Source organism: Vulpes vulpes, chromosome 13, assembly GCF_048418805.1.
Source record: "Vulpes vulpes isolate BD-2025 chromosome 13, VulVul3, whole genome shotgun sequence".
Taxonomy (NCBI): Eukaryota; Metazoa; Chordata; class Mammalia; order Carnivora; family Canidae; genus Vulpes; species Vulpes vulpes.
This window is the reverse complement of record NC_132792.1, coordinates 35,889,475-35,910,219: the sequence shown is the minus strand read 5'-3', so window position 1 is coordinate 35,910,219 and position 20,745 is coordinate 35,889,475. Positions and strand designations below refer to the sequence as shown.

At 32.7% G+C, this 20,745-nt stretch overlaps 1 protein-coding gene across 26 annotated transcripts in view; it reads left to right on the top strand.

Annotated features, from left to right (window-relative positions):
- VPS13B (vacuolar protein sorting 13 homolog B) overlaps nucleotides 1-20,745 on the top strand; it is a 727,825-nt gene that overhangs the window by 170,285 nt on the left and 536,795 nt on the right. For 2 of the 26 annotated variants that reach the window (XM_072734229.1, XM_072734227.1), the window contains one exon: nucleotides 4,943-8,681. The exons of the other annotated variants lie outside the window; for them this stretch is intronic. In XM_072734229.1, the coding sequence (XP_072590330.1) occupies nucleotides 4,943-4,959 (17 nt within the window). In that variant the 3' untranslated portion in view covers nucleotides 4,960-8,681. Of the gene's footprint in view, nucleotides 1-4,942; nucleotides 8,682-20,745 lie in introns of those variants that run through there. 26 annotated transcript variants of the gene reach the window in all.

Here is a 20,745-nt window from a genome sequence, read left to right as displayed (position 1 = left end):
ACCTTTTAATATAATTTATACACAAAGAATACTATCATAAAACATGTTCTGTGTGTTATTTCATTTTCCCTTTAGGTCAGTGCATATAATATTTACTCTCAGTTACTTGGTAAGATAATTATTAAAACTACTGTGAAATAGAGGGTGATACATAAATAAAACAAAATTTTGCCTTTTCATTTTTGCTACACTGGAACACTATGCATATCACTTATTGATTCTATTACTAATGGATGACAAAGAATAGTGTTTACTGTGAGTGGGAGGTAGACATCTTAAAAGTTTAAAAGCAATTGTGTAGTATCCAAATAAATAATACAGAACACATTTTAACAATACAAGAACTACTTTAATTAACTGTGGTATATTATGGTGTGCATACCACTCGTGGTAAACCACAGTAGCATTTACTGGGTGATGCTTCAAAACACACTACTGTTTTTCATGTACTTTCATTGACCAAATGTGTCATAGAGGCATTATCAAAGGTCTGGTAAACAGTTCTCAGGATTTTTCTTTAATGGTGACTCTAATATATAGTTCATTTGTTGATATCAATTCGTTGGAATTTTAAAAATCTGTTCATAATGACTTAAGTATGAAACAGTAATGATTTTACTATTTTTGCTGAAGCAGAGAGCAGATAAATTAGAAGGATTTGTTTCTAGGTATAGTCAACAATGACCTATTACATTCACCCAATAAAACTACTAATGAAGTCAAGTGGAGAATGAAGGAAAAAATGGATGGTATTTCCTATCTGTAGAGATTTCTGGAAACTTGCTATTTCATAATGCTGTGTCAACTGCCTTGGACATTAGAGCAGTTATAAAATAGTTCTATAACCATATTTTAAACTTTTGGAGTAAATGAGATACCGATGGTATTTTTCCCTCCACAAATGTACAGTGTTTGCTTTTACAAACCCTTTTTAGATTATTTGATAAGAACTTCAAAAATTGCTATGAAAATTGAGGATTATAACTATAATATTCTATTATCATTATATTTTAATGTGTTGCCAATGCAAGGGTAACAATTGAGGCTGTTCGTGAAATTGGTGGGGTCAAGTGATCAGGATAATAGATTACTTTAGAAAACAGGACAACAGGTCATGAAAATGTATTGCAAGTGAGCAAAGAGAAGTGAATAAATAAATATTTAATAACAAGTCCTGATTGAAACAGAAAAAGTATAAAAGATTTTTTTGGACAGTGAGCTATACTATAGTTACTTGACTACAATATGTGCATTTAGGTGGTTGTTTTCTCACTTAGGAATGGCCCACATCCATTACAAAACTATTCATGATCCCCATTTCTCCAGCTTCATGTCCTATTACTCTCACTACTATTACCCAATAGGTTCTACTCCCACTGAGCTTCTGTAGTAGCTCCTGGCTCCTGGACATAGTCTTTGCTCTTCCCTTAGGTTCGTGACTCATTTTTTTTTTTTTTTAATTGCCTGGAGTATTCCAATTCACTCTACCCTCACTCCTTTTCTGGCTTCTCTTTATCTTTTAATACCATTTCTCTAGGTCAAGCTAGGGTCCCCTTTCTATATAATCTAAAAGCATCCTATGCATCTCCTATCCTAGTACTTAATACATTTCATTGTAATTTCTTATTCAATTATTCACTTCTTTATATAAATTTAAAATAGTTTTTGTGGAAAAAGATAATGTTTATAGTTAGTCAAACACAAATATGTTTTGGATGAATGGATTTTGATTCTAGTATTTACCAGTTTTTAAATTTAGGAGGCATAAATACTTAAATGTTACCTCTTAGTTCAGCATGTGGGGATGGAGAAGGGGGAGAGAACAAGTGACCATGAGGCAAGGTTAGGTAAAAAATGATATTTGTACGGAGTTTTTGAAGGATGAGTGAAGCTGGACCTGGTAGCTGGTAAGTATAGATTAAATTTTGGCAAGAATTTTTTCTCCTGTGTATTCTGGCACAATTTCAGTAGAACAAAAAGTCAAAGGATGTTAGGCTATAATAAAACTTATGTTGGAAAAGATAAAAATTTCATGAGAAATTAATATTATATGAAAAATCTAAATAAATCTGAAATTTGCAGATGCTTCATTTTTATACTGACAGTTATTGGCCAGTTTCTTATTTCACTTCATAGTCAAAATAATTAAAACAATTTTAAGCACTAGGAGATTAACTGGGTATTGAAGAATAACTAGCATTATATACAAAGCACAGTATGCCTTATGGCATTTTGCTGTTCTTTAATGCAGTCTAATGAATAGTAGTATGCTTTAGATATATTTGTCCTATGGTAAAGCTTATTTTTAGGATTTTATAAAATATCTCTCTCCCACTCAAAAAACTCAACTCAGAGAGAGAGGTATTTATTTGACTCAGTCAAACAACATGCCAAAATATGTCAAACCTTCATGACCTAAGAATCACTTTGGAGGTGCTGCTAAAATACAGGTTCTCAGGCCCATTCTATTTTGTAGGTTTGTCCTTTCTCTCTGACTTTTAATAAGCATCCAGGTGGTTTTGATACTAGTGATTGACACTTATTCTCTTGACCATTTAGAGGCAGGACTTCTACATTCTGTATAAATCTGAAATTCTTTTGTACAATTATATTCATATTGTCATGAACTTTGAATACTCAAGTACATTCAAGGGATGTTACTTATTTGAAAGCATGAGCCTTCATGTATGGATTGATAAAATCACTCAAATGTACTCATCCTATGGGTACTAAACTTTGCAGAATAAATTATAAGCAGTTTTGTTGATTGTAGTCCATGGAAAATAAAAATGATTAATATTGCTGTAAGATGTCTGAAATGTTCAGTAGTATGAATAATGGTAACATTTATCTTTATTTTTTTTTAAGATTTTATTTATTTATTCAAGATAGAGAGAAAGAGAGATTGGGGCAGAGACACAGGCAGAGGGAGAAGCAGGCTCCATGCAGGGAGCCTGACGTGGGACTCGATCCCGGGACTCCAGGATCATGCCCTGGGCCAAAGGCAGGCGCCAAACCTCTGAGCCACCCAGGGATCCCAACATTTATCTTTTTTTTTTTTTTTAATTTTTATTTATTTATGATACACACACACACACACACACACACAGGTAGAGACACAGGCAGAGGGAGAAGCAGGCTCCATGCACCGGGAGCCCGACGTGGGATTCGATCCCGGGTCTCCAGGATCACACCCTGGGCCAAAGGCAGGCGCTAAACCGCTGCGCCACCCAGGGATCCCCCAACATTTATCTTTATACTGTAAAATTCACTTTGGTTTTTCTGGCATTCCACCAGTGCCATATTCTGAGAGTATGTCTTAATAATCTCTTCAGTGAACCGTCAGTTTGGCTTTTGAAACATAGTCAATTAAATAAAAAAGGTGTAATATAGTATATTTCCCTAATTGACTTTATAAGAGAATAACTTTGTTTTTTCTTGGTTATTTTTTGATTATGTATTGCTTATAAAACATACAGAACTTGGGCATTTGTTTTCTATCTTTAAATTTTTTATTAAGCTAAAGTAATATATGTTTATTTTAACATGTGAAGCAATTTATGGATATATAAAGAAATATTTTTTGAAGAGTTAATTTCCTTTCCACTCTTTGTTTTTCCACCTCACTTTCTCTATGCTTGTACACACACATTTGTAAGTTTGTGTTGAATATGTATGTTGTATTTAAATGAGTTTGTATGCATATTTTAGAAACCTGCCTTTTCAGTTAATACCATTGTCATGGTTATTATTTTAGAATAATAGTAGAAATGCAACATGTTCTACTTAATAGCTGCATATTACTTTAATAGTATCTGAGTACTATTATTTATTCAGGCATTCCTTTCTTGATGAACTTTTAGGAATTTCCTTCTTTCTACCACTCCTCATAATGGTATAACATAATTTTGCATATTAATATCCATATATATTTTCATATTCTTTCTGTAAGGTGGATCTAAACTACAGGACTATAAGTCAAAAAGAATGTATTTTCACTTAATGAATTCCTTTTATTAGATATATAACATTTTATATTCCTTTTTAAAAAATAAAAATACATTATAGAATATGGGAATTATTAAAAAACATGTAGATGAAATAAAAACCATCAGTAAATCTACCAGCAAAAAAAAAATGTGATATATTGCAGTATAACTTTACAGTTTTTTTTTCACTATCTACTTTTTCCAATTCATTACATCAATTGTATTTAATCAACTAAGGTTTATATTTACCTTAGGAGGAAGATTTGGCAGAGTACTTTCAAGACCCTTATGTTTTAAATGTAGATTTGTCTTTATTTTTCCTACTACTTTTGGTTAGAACAGATGAAAACTTACAATAAAACTTCTAATATAGTCTAGAAAGTACATTATTGAAAGACAGAGGAGAAATAGCTGTAAATCAGTACTGAGAAAGTTGGGGTTGTTGATGTGGCTTCTTCCTGATTACTTCAGGGAGTTTCATTAAGTTACTTGACATCTCAGAACCTCAACTTCCTCTAATGTTTCCAAATGTGGAAAACAGTGACTTAGTATTTTGAGAGTTATTTATTTGCAATTGAAGAAAAAGAAGCAAAGATTAATTTTTTAAAGATTTTATTTATTTATTCATGAGAGAGAGGCAGAGACACAAGCAGAGGGAGAAGCAGGCTCCATGCAGGGAGTCTGAGGTGGGGCTCGATCCTGGGACTCCAGTATCATGCTCTGAGCTGAAGGTAGACGCTCGACTGCTGAGCCACCCAGGTGCCCCTGAAGCAAAGATATTAATAATGGTCTGTTGATACATGGTCTTCTGTGTCTTAGATCAGAAATGATTTAAAAGTTTTCCAGATTCAGTGTCAGGAGTTCTTCATACACCCTTGTGAGTCAGTCCTGATCACTCTTATAGCCAATTCTTTTCTTGTCTTTTTCTTTTCTTTCTTTTTTTTTTTTTTAAGATTTTATTTATTCATGAGAGACACAGAGAGAAAGAGTGGCAGAGACACAGGCAGAGGGAGAAGCAGGCTCCATGCAGGGACCTGATGCGAGACTCGATCCCGGGACTCCAGGATCACGCCCTGGGCCAAAGGCAGGTGCTAAACCGCTGAGTCACCCAGGGATCCCCTATAGCCAATTCTTGATCTGATTTCTGTTACTGTAGGTTAATTTTGCTTATTTTTGAAATTCATGTAAATGGAATCATATAGCATATATTGTTTTGTATCCTGTTTCCTTCAATAGAATGTTTATGTAATTCATTGATGTTGTATGAATATATCATATATACATTCTATGTATAATTATGCTATTCTGTTTAGTATCAATCATTTATTAAATAGGTAAGATAGGTTGTTAGGTTCTAAGTAAAAAGTGAGTTGCAGAAAAGTTTGTATAGCATCATGCCAGTTTTATTTTTAAGAGAATGATTGTTGTATTCATGTATGTATGTGCATATATTTGTGTATGTTAATAATAGATGGGTAAATAGGTCAGATAGGTAGTTAGATTGATAGTTTGGTATGGAAAAAGTTTTATGGTACATACAAAACAAGTACCAGTTGTTGCCTTTTGTGAAAAGATAGGGTATGGATGAGGTGGAAAATAGAATGTGGAAGGCCCATTTTTTATAAACTTTAAAAAAGCCATGTAATTATGGGTATTTTGCCTTATGTTTTTTAATGTTTGTTTTTCAGTATTTTTTAAATGGGTAGATGGTGGAACATTCTTCTACCAAATATTGCCTTTTTAAAAAAGTCAATAATAAAAATTAAAATAATTAATTAAAAAATTTAAGTATTGCTCCCCCCCCCGTTCTTAATATCATTCTATTATGTCTTGAAGATTTTTTCTAATTGCATGGAGAAATGCATCCTTTAATTTAGTTCTCAGCATTATACAATTGCTCCCCACTTCTCACACACAAGCATATTCTGCTCATTATGGTTTTTCATGGATGTTGTCTGTACGTGTGTGTGTGTGTGTGTGTGTGTGTGTGTGTGTGTGTGTAGATAGCTGGCTGTTTTAATCAACCCTGCTCCCCTGACTCCCAATTTATTTTCTTTAAGAGGTCTTTTAAAAGTCCTAGTAATTGTTTACTAAGTATAGAACTTTTAAGCAAGTGAGATATGATTTATTTAGGCAAGTGACTAGCTTTTCAGTATTTGTAGTGACTGTTTTAAACTCCTAAAGATGTCTCATTTTTGATGACTGATGCAAATAATTAGAATTGGTCTTAGATATAGATTTAACTTCTAAACTTCTAAGGAGTCCGTGAAATCAACTTGAAAAAAATGAAAGTGTATCATACCTTGTTATTTGTTAGTTACTGTAATTCATAATCAAATCCATGCATACTAGTATGATTAGTAAAGAACAAAATAAGTATAAAAATAAAATATTAAATCATTAACATATTACCATCAAAAAACCCCAGCATTTAAGAAAATATTATGACTATAATGATGTAGCTATTCTCCAAAGATGGCCATGAGTTATGCTTCTCATTATTTATATTCTTCTGTAGACCCATCCCCTAGAGTTTGGGCTAGCCCTCTGATGACTTGATTTGACTATTTGTGCAGAAGGTGTTACTGTATTACTTCTGAGGGTAGTTTGTAAGCCGCCTGGCAGCTTTTGCTTGAGTCACTTGGAATATTTGCTTTGGGTGAAGTTAGCTACCATTTAAGAAGTCCAGTGTCTTTTAGATTTTCATGTTGTAAGGAAGCTGAAGCTAGATACACAAAGAGGCTCATGTAAGGAATGAGAGAGAGAGAGAGAGAGAGAGAGAGATGCTTATCAGTTCACCTTCATGTTCCAGTCATCTTGGCTGATGGATCTGACATGAGTGATGAAACCATCTTGAATCTCTAGCTCACATGAGACTTCAGATGGTTCTAGCCCCAGCCATTTGACAGTAGCTACATGAGAGAGACTCAGGCAAGAACTACCCAGATGAGTCCAGATATGAAATTATAAGAGATAAAAATAGATGGTTGTTTTGGAGTAGTTCCACTGCAATAAACACCTGGAACAGTTACTATCAACTAAAATTTGCTTTAAATGTATTTTAATATGGAGATTGAATGCCAAGATACCTTGCTCATGCTTACTGTTTGACATTTTTCTTGATGACAGTATTTTGGACCAAAGGATACTGATGTAGATGTTTGACACAGATTGTAGATAAAGAGTTGTTCCAAGGTTGAGAACCCAAACTCAGCCTGATCCAACCTGGAGCATTTAAGGCTACTAGGCAGCTTTAAAGAGCGATGAATCACACCTCAGGGACCCATCAGTATTATGGGGATCCAGGTTGAATTCCAAGTATTTCCTATTTATAGTTACATAAAAGAACAACATAAGATGAGGTAATTTACTTTAAGAGAATTTTGATAATAATAAGCCTTTCATTCCTTCCTCTTCATTTATTTTATCTTTTCCTACTTTAGATTGTATTTTTGTGGCCTAACTAGAGTAGTACTTAATAAAGTTAGGCTTCTAGTGGAAAGGTGAGATTTGTAGCAAAGATGATTTTTAAGTTCCTTTGTACCTTCCAGATAGAAGAAAACATGAATCACATGATGTCAGAGACTGCTGGTGTTTCTTGATTACTAACTCTTTGACCTCAAGTTCACTCAAGTTTAGTATATTAGGCATAATGCATTCAAGCTCATTTTCTAAGATATCTTTCATGTTTTATCAACTGCCAGGTGGACTTTTGAGCATTTTGGTGGAAATCTGGTTAAAGTAGTCGTAATTATCAACTGCCTGAAGTGCTTACCTGGTATTTTAAAGAATATTAATAAGGTCACATTTAATTTGGGAGATTTCACATGTGCAAAATGTTCGTGTCTTATATTTTCATTTATTTCCCTAGCCATTTGTAGGCTAATGTACTCTCATATCATATTTGAGAACTAAATATTTGTTTATAGTCTAATGTTAATATAGCATGTAACTTTTTATAGTTAAATGTCCTACGCAATTTTGGTCCGAAATAACAAACATTGCACATTAATCTTAAATGCATATGAATTGAAAAGTAGAATTATAGGTATGATAAAATGTATTATAGAAGTGGTAAATGTTTTAAAATATACTGATTAGGATTTGTAAATATTATAGCCAAGGTATGCATTGGCAGTAGCTTCCAAAAATCAAAGACAAATTTGAAAGCCTTTTCATATTTTTCACTTAATAAGCCAATTTATAGATTATGGCTTATACTGAAAGCTAAAAAAACAAATTACATTTTGGCGATTCTAACAAAAACTTAATAAGAGGGCATTGCTTTAAAAATGACACAATTCACCAGTTATTTGGTAAGACTAGCATAATCATAAATTTCCCATCCATGCTTTTTCCAAAAATACTAACCCATATTGTTCTCTCTGGACCTGTTGTAAGGATGACTAATCCAACTGCTGAAGTTTCCCTTTATGTGTTTGATGGAACACTTGGCTTGCTGGACTACAGCTGTGTGTTTATGTGCAGTGCACACCTGCAGGGCCTGACAAATAGCTGTAGTATGCAGAGGATACAAAATTACCCTGGCAGTGCTGCACATAAGGAAGTTTCTGTTTTGAAGTCCATATGTGTGTGTGCTTGAGATGCCAGCTGGTGTATTTATGTTGCATGCACAGATGTAAAACTGCCAACTGATTTTATACCAAATAAAGTCTAATCTTTTTATATGTACTTTGTGTCAAAGTTATGAAGTGGTACATAAGAATGTTCTCACGACTTAGGTCTTTTAAAATAAAAGGTGCTATTAAAAATATGAACTCTTCACACGACTAGGAAAGAGGGTAGTGACATACATAGATGTTATTTCTTAACTATTATCTTTGTGTGGAAGAATGTTATTATTTGGTGGAATAAGACTAAAGGACAATTCTAAAAGCTCAGACCCTTCTCACATTTGTTGAAATCAGATGATAGAGTTTAAGTAAAGTCATGCCAGAAATAAAAGCAAATCATTATATAAATAAAGGATTGATTGATTATAATTAGTAATGATATATATCCTTTTTTTGTGGCTGGAGTTAGTCAGGGCTGTATTTAATCCAATCTATGAATACTGAAATGTGAAAGCCACATTTATATATTTACTTAACCTGAAGGTTTTTTTCCTTTCTCTAGTATCAGTATACTTACTTTTAGCAAGCTGAAATGATAGTTTTGGGTGGCATTTTTGCCATTGCATTTAAGTTTGTTCTGAAAGAAATATTGATATTTATTTATTTATTGTTTTTTAAGTTTAGGGAAATTTAAACAGCATGAAAACAGTAGAAAAGCCATTTATTCTGAAGAAGTTTTTAAAGAATCAGGGTTTTGGTTTCTTTTAATGTGTTACCTCTAACTAAAAGAATCAGGGCTTTGGTTTCTTTTAATGTGTTACCTCTAACTAAATGAATAAAATGTGTTTTATTTAATGTGTCAATTCTAAACAATAATTATTTGATAGTTTGGAAAATTGATCTTCAGATTAATATTTGCAAATTAGACTTCTCATGTCTATTACTTAACTGCAGATTTATTTTAGAGTTGGAATTATTTTTTCTGACTAGTGTTTGATATAGTCATTTCCTCAAAGAAAGGATATAGTCATTTCCTTGAAGAACTTACCAGCTAATGATTTTTTTGTATTTCTAGTATTAATGGGCATGGCATGTTTCAATTTACTTTTTAAAAGTACTGACTTTTACTATGTTTGAAATATGTGTACAAATTAAGATGGTTTTAAAGACATTGTACACTGAGAACTGGTTATCTGAATGGTTTTATTTTGTTTTTGCTTTACTTATAATTTCTAACGGTTTTTCTCCATCTATTTGATCTGTATTGATTTATAAATAATTGTAAGGAGAGAAAAAGGAATTCAAGTGCTTATCTAAAATTCTTAATTTTAATTAGAAAAATTTAATATAAAAATATGTTGGCTTATTCTAACCAATTTTGCATTTGAAACATGCTGAATGTGTGCCTCACATATGTACGTCTAAATATATTAATTGATTCTCTGGCATTGATATGTTTGTTTTGACTTTATAGAACTGCCTTGTGATAGTTCCTTATTTGATTATATTTGTGCTGATGTTTTCTATACCTTACTAATTATTCATTGTTATTGATAAGACTAAACTTGTATTTTTATTAATGTCTTTATTTTTATTAAGTAGCACATTTGTAGGTATGATTCCTCTTTCTTGAGTAGTAGGTATTACTTTGTCATGAAAGGATATGCTTTGCTTTTATTTCTGGCATGACTTTACTTAAACTCTATCATCTGATTTCAACAAATGTGAGAAGGGTCTGAGCTTTTAGAATTGTCCTTTAGTCTTACAAGTATGAATTTTAGGGGCACCTTGGTGGTTCAGTCGGTTAAATATCCGACTCTTGATTTCAGCTCAGGTCATGATCTCAGGTCCTCGAATTGTGTCCTGTGTGTTGGGCTTGCACTCAGTGGGGAGTCTGTTGGAGATTCTCTCCCTCTCCATCTCCCCACTCAAATAAATAAATGAATACATCTTTTTTTTAAAAAAAAGTATGAATTTTGATTGAGTCAGGCTTCTTAATTCATGAAGACTGCTTCATCTGGAGTAAGTTATATAATGAGACAGAAAGATGCAATAGAAACCAAACCGTATCTCCTGATGGCTAAACCTGAGTGATAGAATAGTCTGGCACAGTGTACAATTAATCACACAGCAGAAGTACATCAAGAGACTAGGAAATTCCAAAAAAAAAAAAAAAAAAGAGCAGAAAGGTAGTGTAGTATAGTTGTATGAACTCTTGTTAAGGAGACAAACTATAGCCTCATTGTTCACAATTGTGACATTAGGTTAGTTTCCTAGAATCATAGTTGAGTTTTTCCACAAGGAAAAGGGAATAGTAATTCTATTTTAATAAAGTTGATGTATTAATAAGGTTATAGACATAAAACTTCCTAAGGTTAGGATGTGGAGCTCGTAGAATAAATGTTGACTTTTTTTTTTTTTATGGCAGTAGTGGTAGGAATTTGAAATTAATTATGTAGGAAATAAAAGATATATGTAAAATTAATTCAGAAAAGAATAGAAACAGGAAATATTGTTAATAAATAAAAGATTAATTATAAATAAAAGAATATTTTAAAAACTAAACCTTGAATTTTTACAGCTATAAGGCAGAACTTTTATTACTCATTTGAGAGATTATGTTCCATACATTGTTTGGTCATTTAGTGCTAGGGCCAACTTCTTTTAGTAGGGTATCACTTCAAACACTGGGGCCGCCACTGCAGGTTGCAAGCACATGATTGAAGGCTTCTAGTTCTCAGCTCATGCCCAGATGTCTTTCAATAACTATAGCCAGTAATTTCTTCAAATTGCTCACTTTATCAGCAGCACATGTCATCAATCCTGAAGTGGTTGCTCAAGTCAAACTGCAGAATCTTTAGCTTACAGACGCAGCTGCAAACAGGTGAACAGGCAGAAAGTAATTTGTGCAGCTTGGTGGCTGTCAGACGAAAGACAGACAATCTGTGTTTAAAACAGATTGCAGGCCCTGTATGGGCCAGACAAAAGGGATTTCTCCAACTGCAAATAATTCCAAGGTTAACATATTTTCCTTTCTGCCATTAGGTGATTTGTTAAAATTGGAAACAATGAACATTATAAATCTACACAGAAACTGGAGACAAGATGAAAGAGAAAATCAGATCACTAAATAGGTTTACATTTGTCTTTCCAAAGAAGTACAACTGGCATTCATATAAATTATTTTCTCACAAATTAAGCCAAGTTATAAAATAATTCTTTGAAATTTACAAGGTTATAAATGAAGCAAGTTGCATTAAGAATTGCTGATATTAAAAATAATGAAGCCTGAGCCAGTAGAGTTTTTATAAATATTTTGATTTCTAGTTGTTACTTTGTGATTGTTACACTTGGCTTTTTGCAAATATTACTTAGTGTTTCCCTTGAAAGTTTATTAATGTAAAGATCAAAAGAAGCATTGAGAGATACTATCAAACTTTTCAGCATGTAAGGATATATCATGGTTACAGAACAAAAATTCTTATGAAGAAAAATTTTTTGAGAATTTATGAATTAAAAAAGTTTCCCACATTTTATTTTCCTGTGGTTATTGGCACGTAGCTCTGAAAGATATCTTCATCTATTTGTAAGATAGTTGCATTTTAGAAGAATGTTCCACAATTGCATTAAGAATATTCATTTTTGTCCATGTGTCTTAAAATTGGTAAACTGTGTTATGATATCCTAAATCGTCAGTGTATTTATTACTCATTAGTATTTGTCCATATAAGTGCTTACTAAAATAAACAGGAAGCACTATATTACATTTAGCTTTATGAGTACTTCATCATGAAAGACCTCTGTGACTATCTACCTGAGCTCATGTCTCTGATCCGGAGAGCAACTCTAAATGAATATGACTGATTTATTCTCTCATTCTCTGGGTCTCTTGTGCTTTCGTTCATGTTTCATAATCATTTTAGTGTTGTCGTAATTGTTTTTAGTGGTTAATGAATCATTGTAATGTAGTGTTTAAGTATATAGCCTTCAGTGTCAAATTGGATTCAAGTCCCAGTTCAGTCATTTTGTGTGGGACCATGGACAGGGTACTGAATCTCTCCAGTTTTGTTTTTCAGTGATGATAGTGCCATTTATGTAACTCATACTGTTTTTATGATATTTCAGAAAAAATAATATAAACCATCGTGCATGATACCTTGCATTATATTTGAAAGTTCAGTATACCTTCGCTATTTTCTTCTAGAATTTTAAACATCCTGTGGAGAGGGAATGTGTTTGTCTTGTGCCTGGCTGCTGCCTAAACATTCATCATCATGCATTGAACTGTAAGAATGTAACGAGTCGGGATCCCTGGGTGGCGCAGCGGTTTAGTGCCTGCCTTTGGCCCAGGGCACGATCCTGGAGACCTGGGATCGAATCCCACGTCGAGCTCCCTGCATGGAGCCTGCTTCTCCCTCTGCCTATGTCTCTGCCTCTCTCTCTCTCTCTGTGACTATCATGCATAAATAAAATCTTTAAAAAAAAAGAATGTAACGAGTCAGAATGAATTTATAATTAGTTCTATGAATTTCAGAGTCCACTTTGCTGATTTTTTTTGTAGTGGTAATAGTCTTTCTTTGCCAAATACCTTGACTTTAGAGATTAGAACACTATGATATATTTTTTTGAGTATAGAGAAAATGAAGGGATATGAGTATTTTAATTTTTTCTTATTCAGTTTAACCAACACTAAGAAATTATTCTGAACTATAGTTCTTTTTCATATGTCATTGATTTTCTTTCAGCATCACTGAAATGTAATTGACAAAGTTGTAATGTTTGATACATTATATTTTTAAAATATTTTATTTATTTGAGAGAGAGTGCACAAGTAGAGGGAGGGGCAGAGGGAGAAGCAGACTCCTACGGACTGGGGAGCCCAATTCAGGGCTTGACCTTAGGACGTTGGGATCATGACCAGAGCCAACGGCAGATGTTTAACTGGCTGTGCCACCCAAGCGCCTTTGCTATATTGTCTTTCTGAAAATCACAATGATTTGATAAATACATTATGAAAGGATTAATTAACACATCTATCACACTTATTTTTATCTGGAGAGACGTTTAAATTCTACTGTTAGCAAATTTGAATTATATAATAATTCTCAATTATTCTCAATTCTTGTTACTACCATGTTATGTACATTGGATCCCTAGACTTTATTCATCCTTTATTTTTTTTTTTATTCATCCTTTAGCTGAAAGTTTGTGTCTGTTTGCAACTTCTCCCTGTGTCTACCACCCAGCAACCACTTTTTTACTGTTTCTTTGAGTTTAACTTTTTTTTTTAAAAGATTCCATATTTAAGTGATACTTTGCAGTATTCCTCTTTTTTTCTCTGGCTTATTTCACTTAGCATAATGCTTCTAAGTTCTATCCATGTCATTATAAACAGGACTTCTTTCTTTCTTGTGGCTGAATAATATTCCTATATATAATACATACACATCACATCATCTATATCCACTTATCCATTGATGGACACTTTTGTTGTTTCCATATCATGACTATTGTAAATAATGGTGTGAGGAACATGTTAATGCAGATTCAAATATCATTGATTTGTAATGCCAGATTATTTTATGAGTATAAGCCTTTTGGTCTCCATAGTGACCTACCATTGTTCCTGTTCCTCTCCATTTTTAGGTCAAAAATTGAGGGTGTAAGCATACAAATACTAACTTTCAGTCTTGTAGGTTTCTCATATCAAAACCTCTTTGCCTCTAGAGCAGTAGTTAGAGCTTCTAAAATACACTGATGTGCAGGTCCCCACCAGACCTCTTATTTTGAAATCCCTGAGGGTAGGGATTGGCCATTTTAAAACAAAAAACTCCGTGTCAATATAACATGGTCCAGGCTTGAGAACAACTGCTCTAGAACAGAGATTGGCAAAGAATGGCCCCTGGGCCAAATCTAGCCCACTGCTTGTTTTTCACCAGTACAATAGCATGGTTATTTGGTTATTTGTTGAATTATTGCCTGTGGTCTATTGTGCTACAATAATACGAGATGAATAAGTGCAACAGCGACCTTGTGGGTCATAAAGCCTAAAATATTTGCTATCTGGCCCTCTACAGGAAACATTTGCCACCTCCTGCTTTAGATTTAAGTTCTGACTAACATAGCTTTGCCAGTTTCCTAGCTTTAATGTCAGTCTTGATGTAATTGGTGAATTAGCTACATTTTTGGTTATACTTTTATTTTTTCCTAATGGATTGTGAGATACTGGAGGACAGGCACTATATTTTATAGCTCTTTGAATACCTCAACACTTCATGTACTTAATTTTGCATAGTTGTGTCTAAGTACATGTTCATTAATTGATGCTAGCTATGGGCCTTCGGTCATTACATGAGGGTACCAGCAAGGGGCAGCATGGAGCTTTTGCCTTGCACAGTTATTTATTATTTACTCCTTCATCTGTAATATTACAGTATATTAAAATAAATGTTACAGTATTTTACACCATTACCAAACCATAGTTTTATAATTATGGCAAATATCCTAATTTTTAAAAATTTCTTTAATTCTCTTGAATCTAAATTATTCCTTTTATCATTTGCACTTGTTTCTGATCTGTCCCAGCTACAAAATAGCATGCTATGTTTTCATCATCACTATTTAAAAAATTTGTCTTCATTCCTCTTCAGGAACTTTTAGTAATGACTGGGATATTTATGTCTTGGAAATATTTTGGGGTCTGGCAGGTAGGAGAGTGATCCAACTTTATTTTGGCCCTACTTCCAGGCTTTCAATTGGTCAAAGTTAGCTTTGCTTTTGTTACTAGTGTGGTTAAAATAATTTTTAATTGTAGGTGGCTTAAGAGAGAAAACAGACATGAAGGCAACCCATCTATGCTTCTGTTTTATTCCCCTGGAATTATGTATTCAACTAGTTTTCAACTATTACTGCGCAACGTTTGTCAAGCATTGTCTTAGCATTTGTTTCCTAATTATAGTTAGTACACATACATATGTTATATATTTATTAAGGAAGTAAGATCACCATCTTTAAAAGATTTTTGCATTTGAGTTGTTGAATACTCATTTTATGAGTATGTTATTTAGGGCAGGGAAAAATACAAGGCACTCAGGCAGGTTGCTGACTGCAGTCCAAATGACTGATCAGAGAGTCTTTATATGCATCGGTAATGTGTTGTGCAATATAAGCTGAAATATATTCCACAAGGGAGGAAAACGGAATAGGTTACATACGCTGTTCCTAAGTACAATGAATATAAAACTCCATTACTCACTTTAGGCAGGTGCTTTTTATATGAGGCTTTAAAGAAATATAGAACTGCTGGTGAAATGATTGGTTTGTACAGACACCACTTAGCTTCTAGTGCTTTGACCAGATAGAGGCTAAAAGTATTCCTGAAAACATTTCTTGAATGATTCAGGGATTGAAGGTTAATGTTCTCTTGGTGTAATAACCCATCAGTATATATATACATTATATATATAGTATATATACATTATATATATAGTATACAAAATTTGTCTCTGACTTGGTTATGAAAAATTATTTTTCAGAGATGGGAATAATGTTCAAGTTTTTCTTTAGTAATAATAAAGAAATGCCACTTACCAAATTTCTTCCCAAGATATGTGTATGTATTTAAAAATGTTTTTGAAGAACTACTTAATATTTCTTTGTAGTTTTTAGTATTCTTCAAGAATTTTAGATTGTTTTTTAAAGCATAATTGGGTGAACTTTTGGAATATAAAATAAAATACTTCTTTTAGGTAGCTGTGCAGTTAGTTGATGATTATCATGAAGAATGAAAAAGTATTTTAATTAGTCCATAAAGATTTATAGTGGGCCCACCCATACAAGTACCTGTATTTTTCTTTTCTTCAAATTTTCTTTTTTAAAGATTTTAAAAATTTATTCATGAGAGAGACACAGAGAGAGGCAGAAACATAGGCAGAAGGAGAAGCAGGCTCCCTGCAGGGAGCTGATGCAGAACTTGATCCTGGACCCCAGGATCACTCCCTGAACCAAAGGCAGATGCTCAGCTGCTGAGCCACCCAGGCGTCCCTCCTTAAGCTCTTATAACAGGCACCTGCTAATTGAAACACTGAACATTCTTCCACAAATGAATATTCATAAACATAAACTAAAAGGGAGAATGAAGGGTAATAAATAGGTGTTGTTCATATTTATTTGAGGTTTTAAATATGTGAACCAGTTTCTTTTTTAACTGTCCTAGATTGATTGATTGATGAGAAATCTTCTCTCTTTCTCTCTGTTAAGACAGAGGTAAAATTTACATTATATACAGTAAAAAAAAAAGTTTTAAAGTGTACAATGATATGTAGTGTATTTGCAATGTTATATAAATGGCAACTCTGTCTGGTTTAAAAATCTTTTTCATCACTCTATAAAAACACCCATACCCTTTAAATAGTCACTTTTCATTCCCTCCTCTGCCTCATATCCTGGTAACTTCTAACTGCTTTCTGTTTCTGTATTTTACCCATTCTGGACATACCATATAAAAGGAATCATGTAATATGTTTTGGTGTTCACTTTTTTTTTCTCAGCAGAATACTCAGGAGATTAAATTGTTGTGTATATCAGTAGTTAATTTTTATTGCTGCATCATGTTCCATGGTATAGGTACATCACAATTTGTTTAGCTGTATAGCCTTTGAAGGATGTATGGGTTGTTTCCAGTTTTTGGCTATTACTTATAAAGCTGCTGTAAACATTTTGTGTACTTGTTTTTGTGTGAACATAGTTTTCATTTATCTGAGATAAATACTCAGGAATGTGATTGTGGAGCTATACGGATGTTGCATGTTTAGTTTTGAAAGAAGCTGCCAAACTGTTTTCAGGAATGGCTTAACCATTTTACATCCTCACCATCAATGTATACATGGTCCATTTTTTCCACATACACATCAGGATTTGATTTTGTCAGTATTTTAGTTGGTTGGGTAGGTGGGTAGTGAGTGATAACCTCATTGTGGTCATAATTTCTGTTTCCTTGATGGCAATACAAATGATGTTGAATATCTTACTAGATGTTTATTTGCTATCTATATATCCCTTTAGTGAAATGGCTGTTTATGTTTTTGCCCATTTTCTAACTGGGTTGTTTATGTTTTTACTGTTGAGCTTTGAGAATTCTTTATGTATTCTAAATACTAGTCCTTTTTCAGATATGTAGTTTACAGATGTCTTTTCTCAGTCTGTAGCTTTCTTTTTCTTAAAAGGGTGTTATACAAAGCAAAATTTCTAGTTTTAATGAAACCTCAGTTTTTCCTTTATGGATGATGTTTTTGTTGTTAAGTCAAGAAACTCTTTGCCTCTCACTAGATTGCAAATATTTTCTTCTGTTTTTTTTTTTTTCCCCTGCATGTCTAGAGTTTTACATTTACACTTAAGTCCATGATTCATTTTGACATATTCTTTTCATACGGTACTAGATCTAGGTTGAGGTATATTTATTTTGCCTTTGGATGTCCACCTATTCCAGTGCTGTTGAAAGGCTATCTTTCCTTCGTTGAATTGCATTTGCAGCTTTGTCAAAAGTGTTTGGCATATGTGTCTGTTTCTGGATTCTCCATTCATTTTTACTGATCTATCTGTCTATTCTTACACAAATACTGCATAGTCTTAATTATTGTAGGTATATAATAAATCTTGAAATAAGTAGACTGATTCTTGCCATTTTCTTTTTTTGGGAATTGTTTTCAACTATTTTAGTTCATTTGCCTTTCCATAAATATTGTTGAGTCTTTGAGTCTATGAACGCTCACTCTATGTCTCTTCATTTATGTAGATCATTGGTTTCTTACATCAGCAATTTATAATTTTCAGCACATAAATTCAAATACTTTAATTTTATTCCAATGTATTTCATTTTTTCAGTGATTGTAAATGTTATTGTATTTTTAATTTTAGCATGCACATGCATTCATTGCTAGTATATCTAAATGCACTGATTTTTCTATTTTTGTTTAATACCCACAATCTTAAACTTATTTTGGAAGTTTAAAAAATATTCCTTGGGCTCTTTATACTTGGTTATATCAACTGGACAAGATAGGGTTTTTTTCCCCCCTTTTCCATTTATATACCTCTTATTTCGCTCTTTTCTTGTTGCACTGGCTAGAACTTCCAGCAGTTTAGTTTGTTGAATAACAGCACGGAGAGCTAACATCCTTGGCTTTCTTCCAATCTCAGTGCAAAGGCATCCAGTCTTTCACCAGTAAGTAGTTTTAGGTATTTTTGTAGTTGTTCTTTCTCATGTGTAGGAAGTTCCTCACCTTTCCTATTTCCTGGAAAGTTTTTTTTTTTTTATCAGGAATGGGTGTTGAATTTTGTCAGATGTGTTTTCTCCATCAATAGATACCATGATTTTTCTCCTTTAGCTTGTTAATATTGTAGATTCCATTTATTTTCCAATATTGAACTAAGTAACTATTCCTGGAAAAAACCCTATGTGATCATTATATATTATTTATATTTATACTCAGGCAAACTCATTACTGTATTTTATTTTCTAACATTTTGTTAAATATTTTCACATGTATATTGATAAAAAATATTTATATGTAGTTTTCCTTTGTGATATCTTTGTTTTGGAATCAAGATAATTCTAACTTCATAAAATGAAATGGGAAGTGTTTCTTCTTCTGTGTCCTGAAAGAGGTTGTGTGGAAGGGATATTAATTCCCCTTTAAAGATTTGGTATAATTCTCTATCTGTCCCTGGAGTTTTACTTTTTGATAGTATTTTTGTTTTTTGATTTATTGATGTACATCATCAAAGTTGTCAAAGTATTGTTTATGGTATTTTCTTATTAATTTTTGGATGTCTGCAGAGTTGGTAATGGTATCCCATTTCATTCCTGATATTGGCTATTTATGACTTCTCTGTTTTTGTTTGTTAATCTTGGTAGAGGTTTGTTACTTCTATTGATTTTTTCCCCTAAAGCTAGTGTAAATAAAATTCATCAATTTCTACTATCTTTATTCTACCTCTAATTGTTTTGGGTATATTTTGTTCTTCTTTTTCTACATTTTTGAGGTGAGAGCTTAGGATATTGACTGGAGACTTTTCTAATGTGTCCATCTAGTGCTATAATATTCCCTCTCTGTACTGCTTTAGTTGTGTTCCACAAATTTTGTTATGTTGTATTTTCATTCAATTCAGTGTATGTTTTTTATTTCCCTGAGTATTCCTTTTTGACTTGTGGGATATCTGGATCTGTTCAATTTCCAAGTATTTGGAGATTTTCCTATTATCTTTTTCTTACTGATTTCTAACTTCAGTCTATTGTGGTGAGTGAAAAAATTGTTAACTTCAATTCTTACAAATTTATTGAAGTTCATTTATGTCTCAGAATACTATCTATTTTGTTGTATGTTCTTTAGGGTGTTAGAAAGAATGTATATTCTGTTGTTCTATAATATCAAGAACTTATTGTTTGATAGTGTTTTTGACATCTTCTATATCTTTGTTGATATTTTGTCCAGTTTTTCTATCTGTTGAAAAAGTTTCAAAGAGGTGTTGAAGTCTCCAAATAGAATTGTGAATTTATCTTTTTATCACCTACGAGCTATAGTTTTTGCAGCTGTGTTGTTGGTTTCATACACATTTAGGAATGCTATGTCTTTTAGGAGTATCTACTCTGGTATTTTTTGTTTGTTTTTGTTCTCTTAAGTGTCCTTTATCTGACCTTAATAAAACCATTCCTTTTTCAAAAAAAATGAGATTAAATTCACATAACATTTAGTCACTTTAAAGTGTGCAATTCAGGGGTTTTTATTATATTTGTAATGTGCAACCATTACCAGTGTCTAATTTAGAATATATTTTATCACTCAAAAAAAATCCACGCCATATCCATTGATAATCACTTCCCTTCCTTCTTACCCTTGCCCTTGGTAACTTCTAATTTACTGTGTCTCTGGATTTAACTATTTTCAATATTTCCTGTAAGTGAAATCATTTAATACGTGACCTTTTCTGACTTACTTCAGTTAGCATATTTTCAAGGATCATCCATCTTGGAGCATGTATTGGCATTTCATTTGTTTTTATAGCTGAATAATATTTCATAACACTAGTACTCTACATTTTGTGTACCCATTCATTGGTAGACATGTGAGTTTCCACTTTTTAGCTAATTTTTAAAAAAAGATTTTATTTATTCATGAGAGACG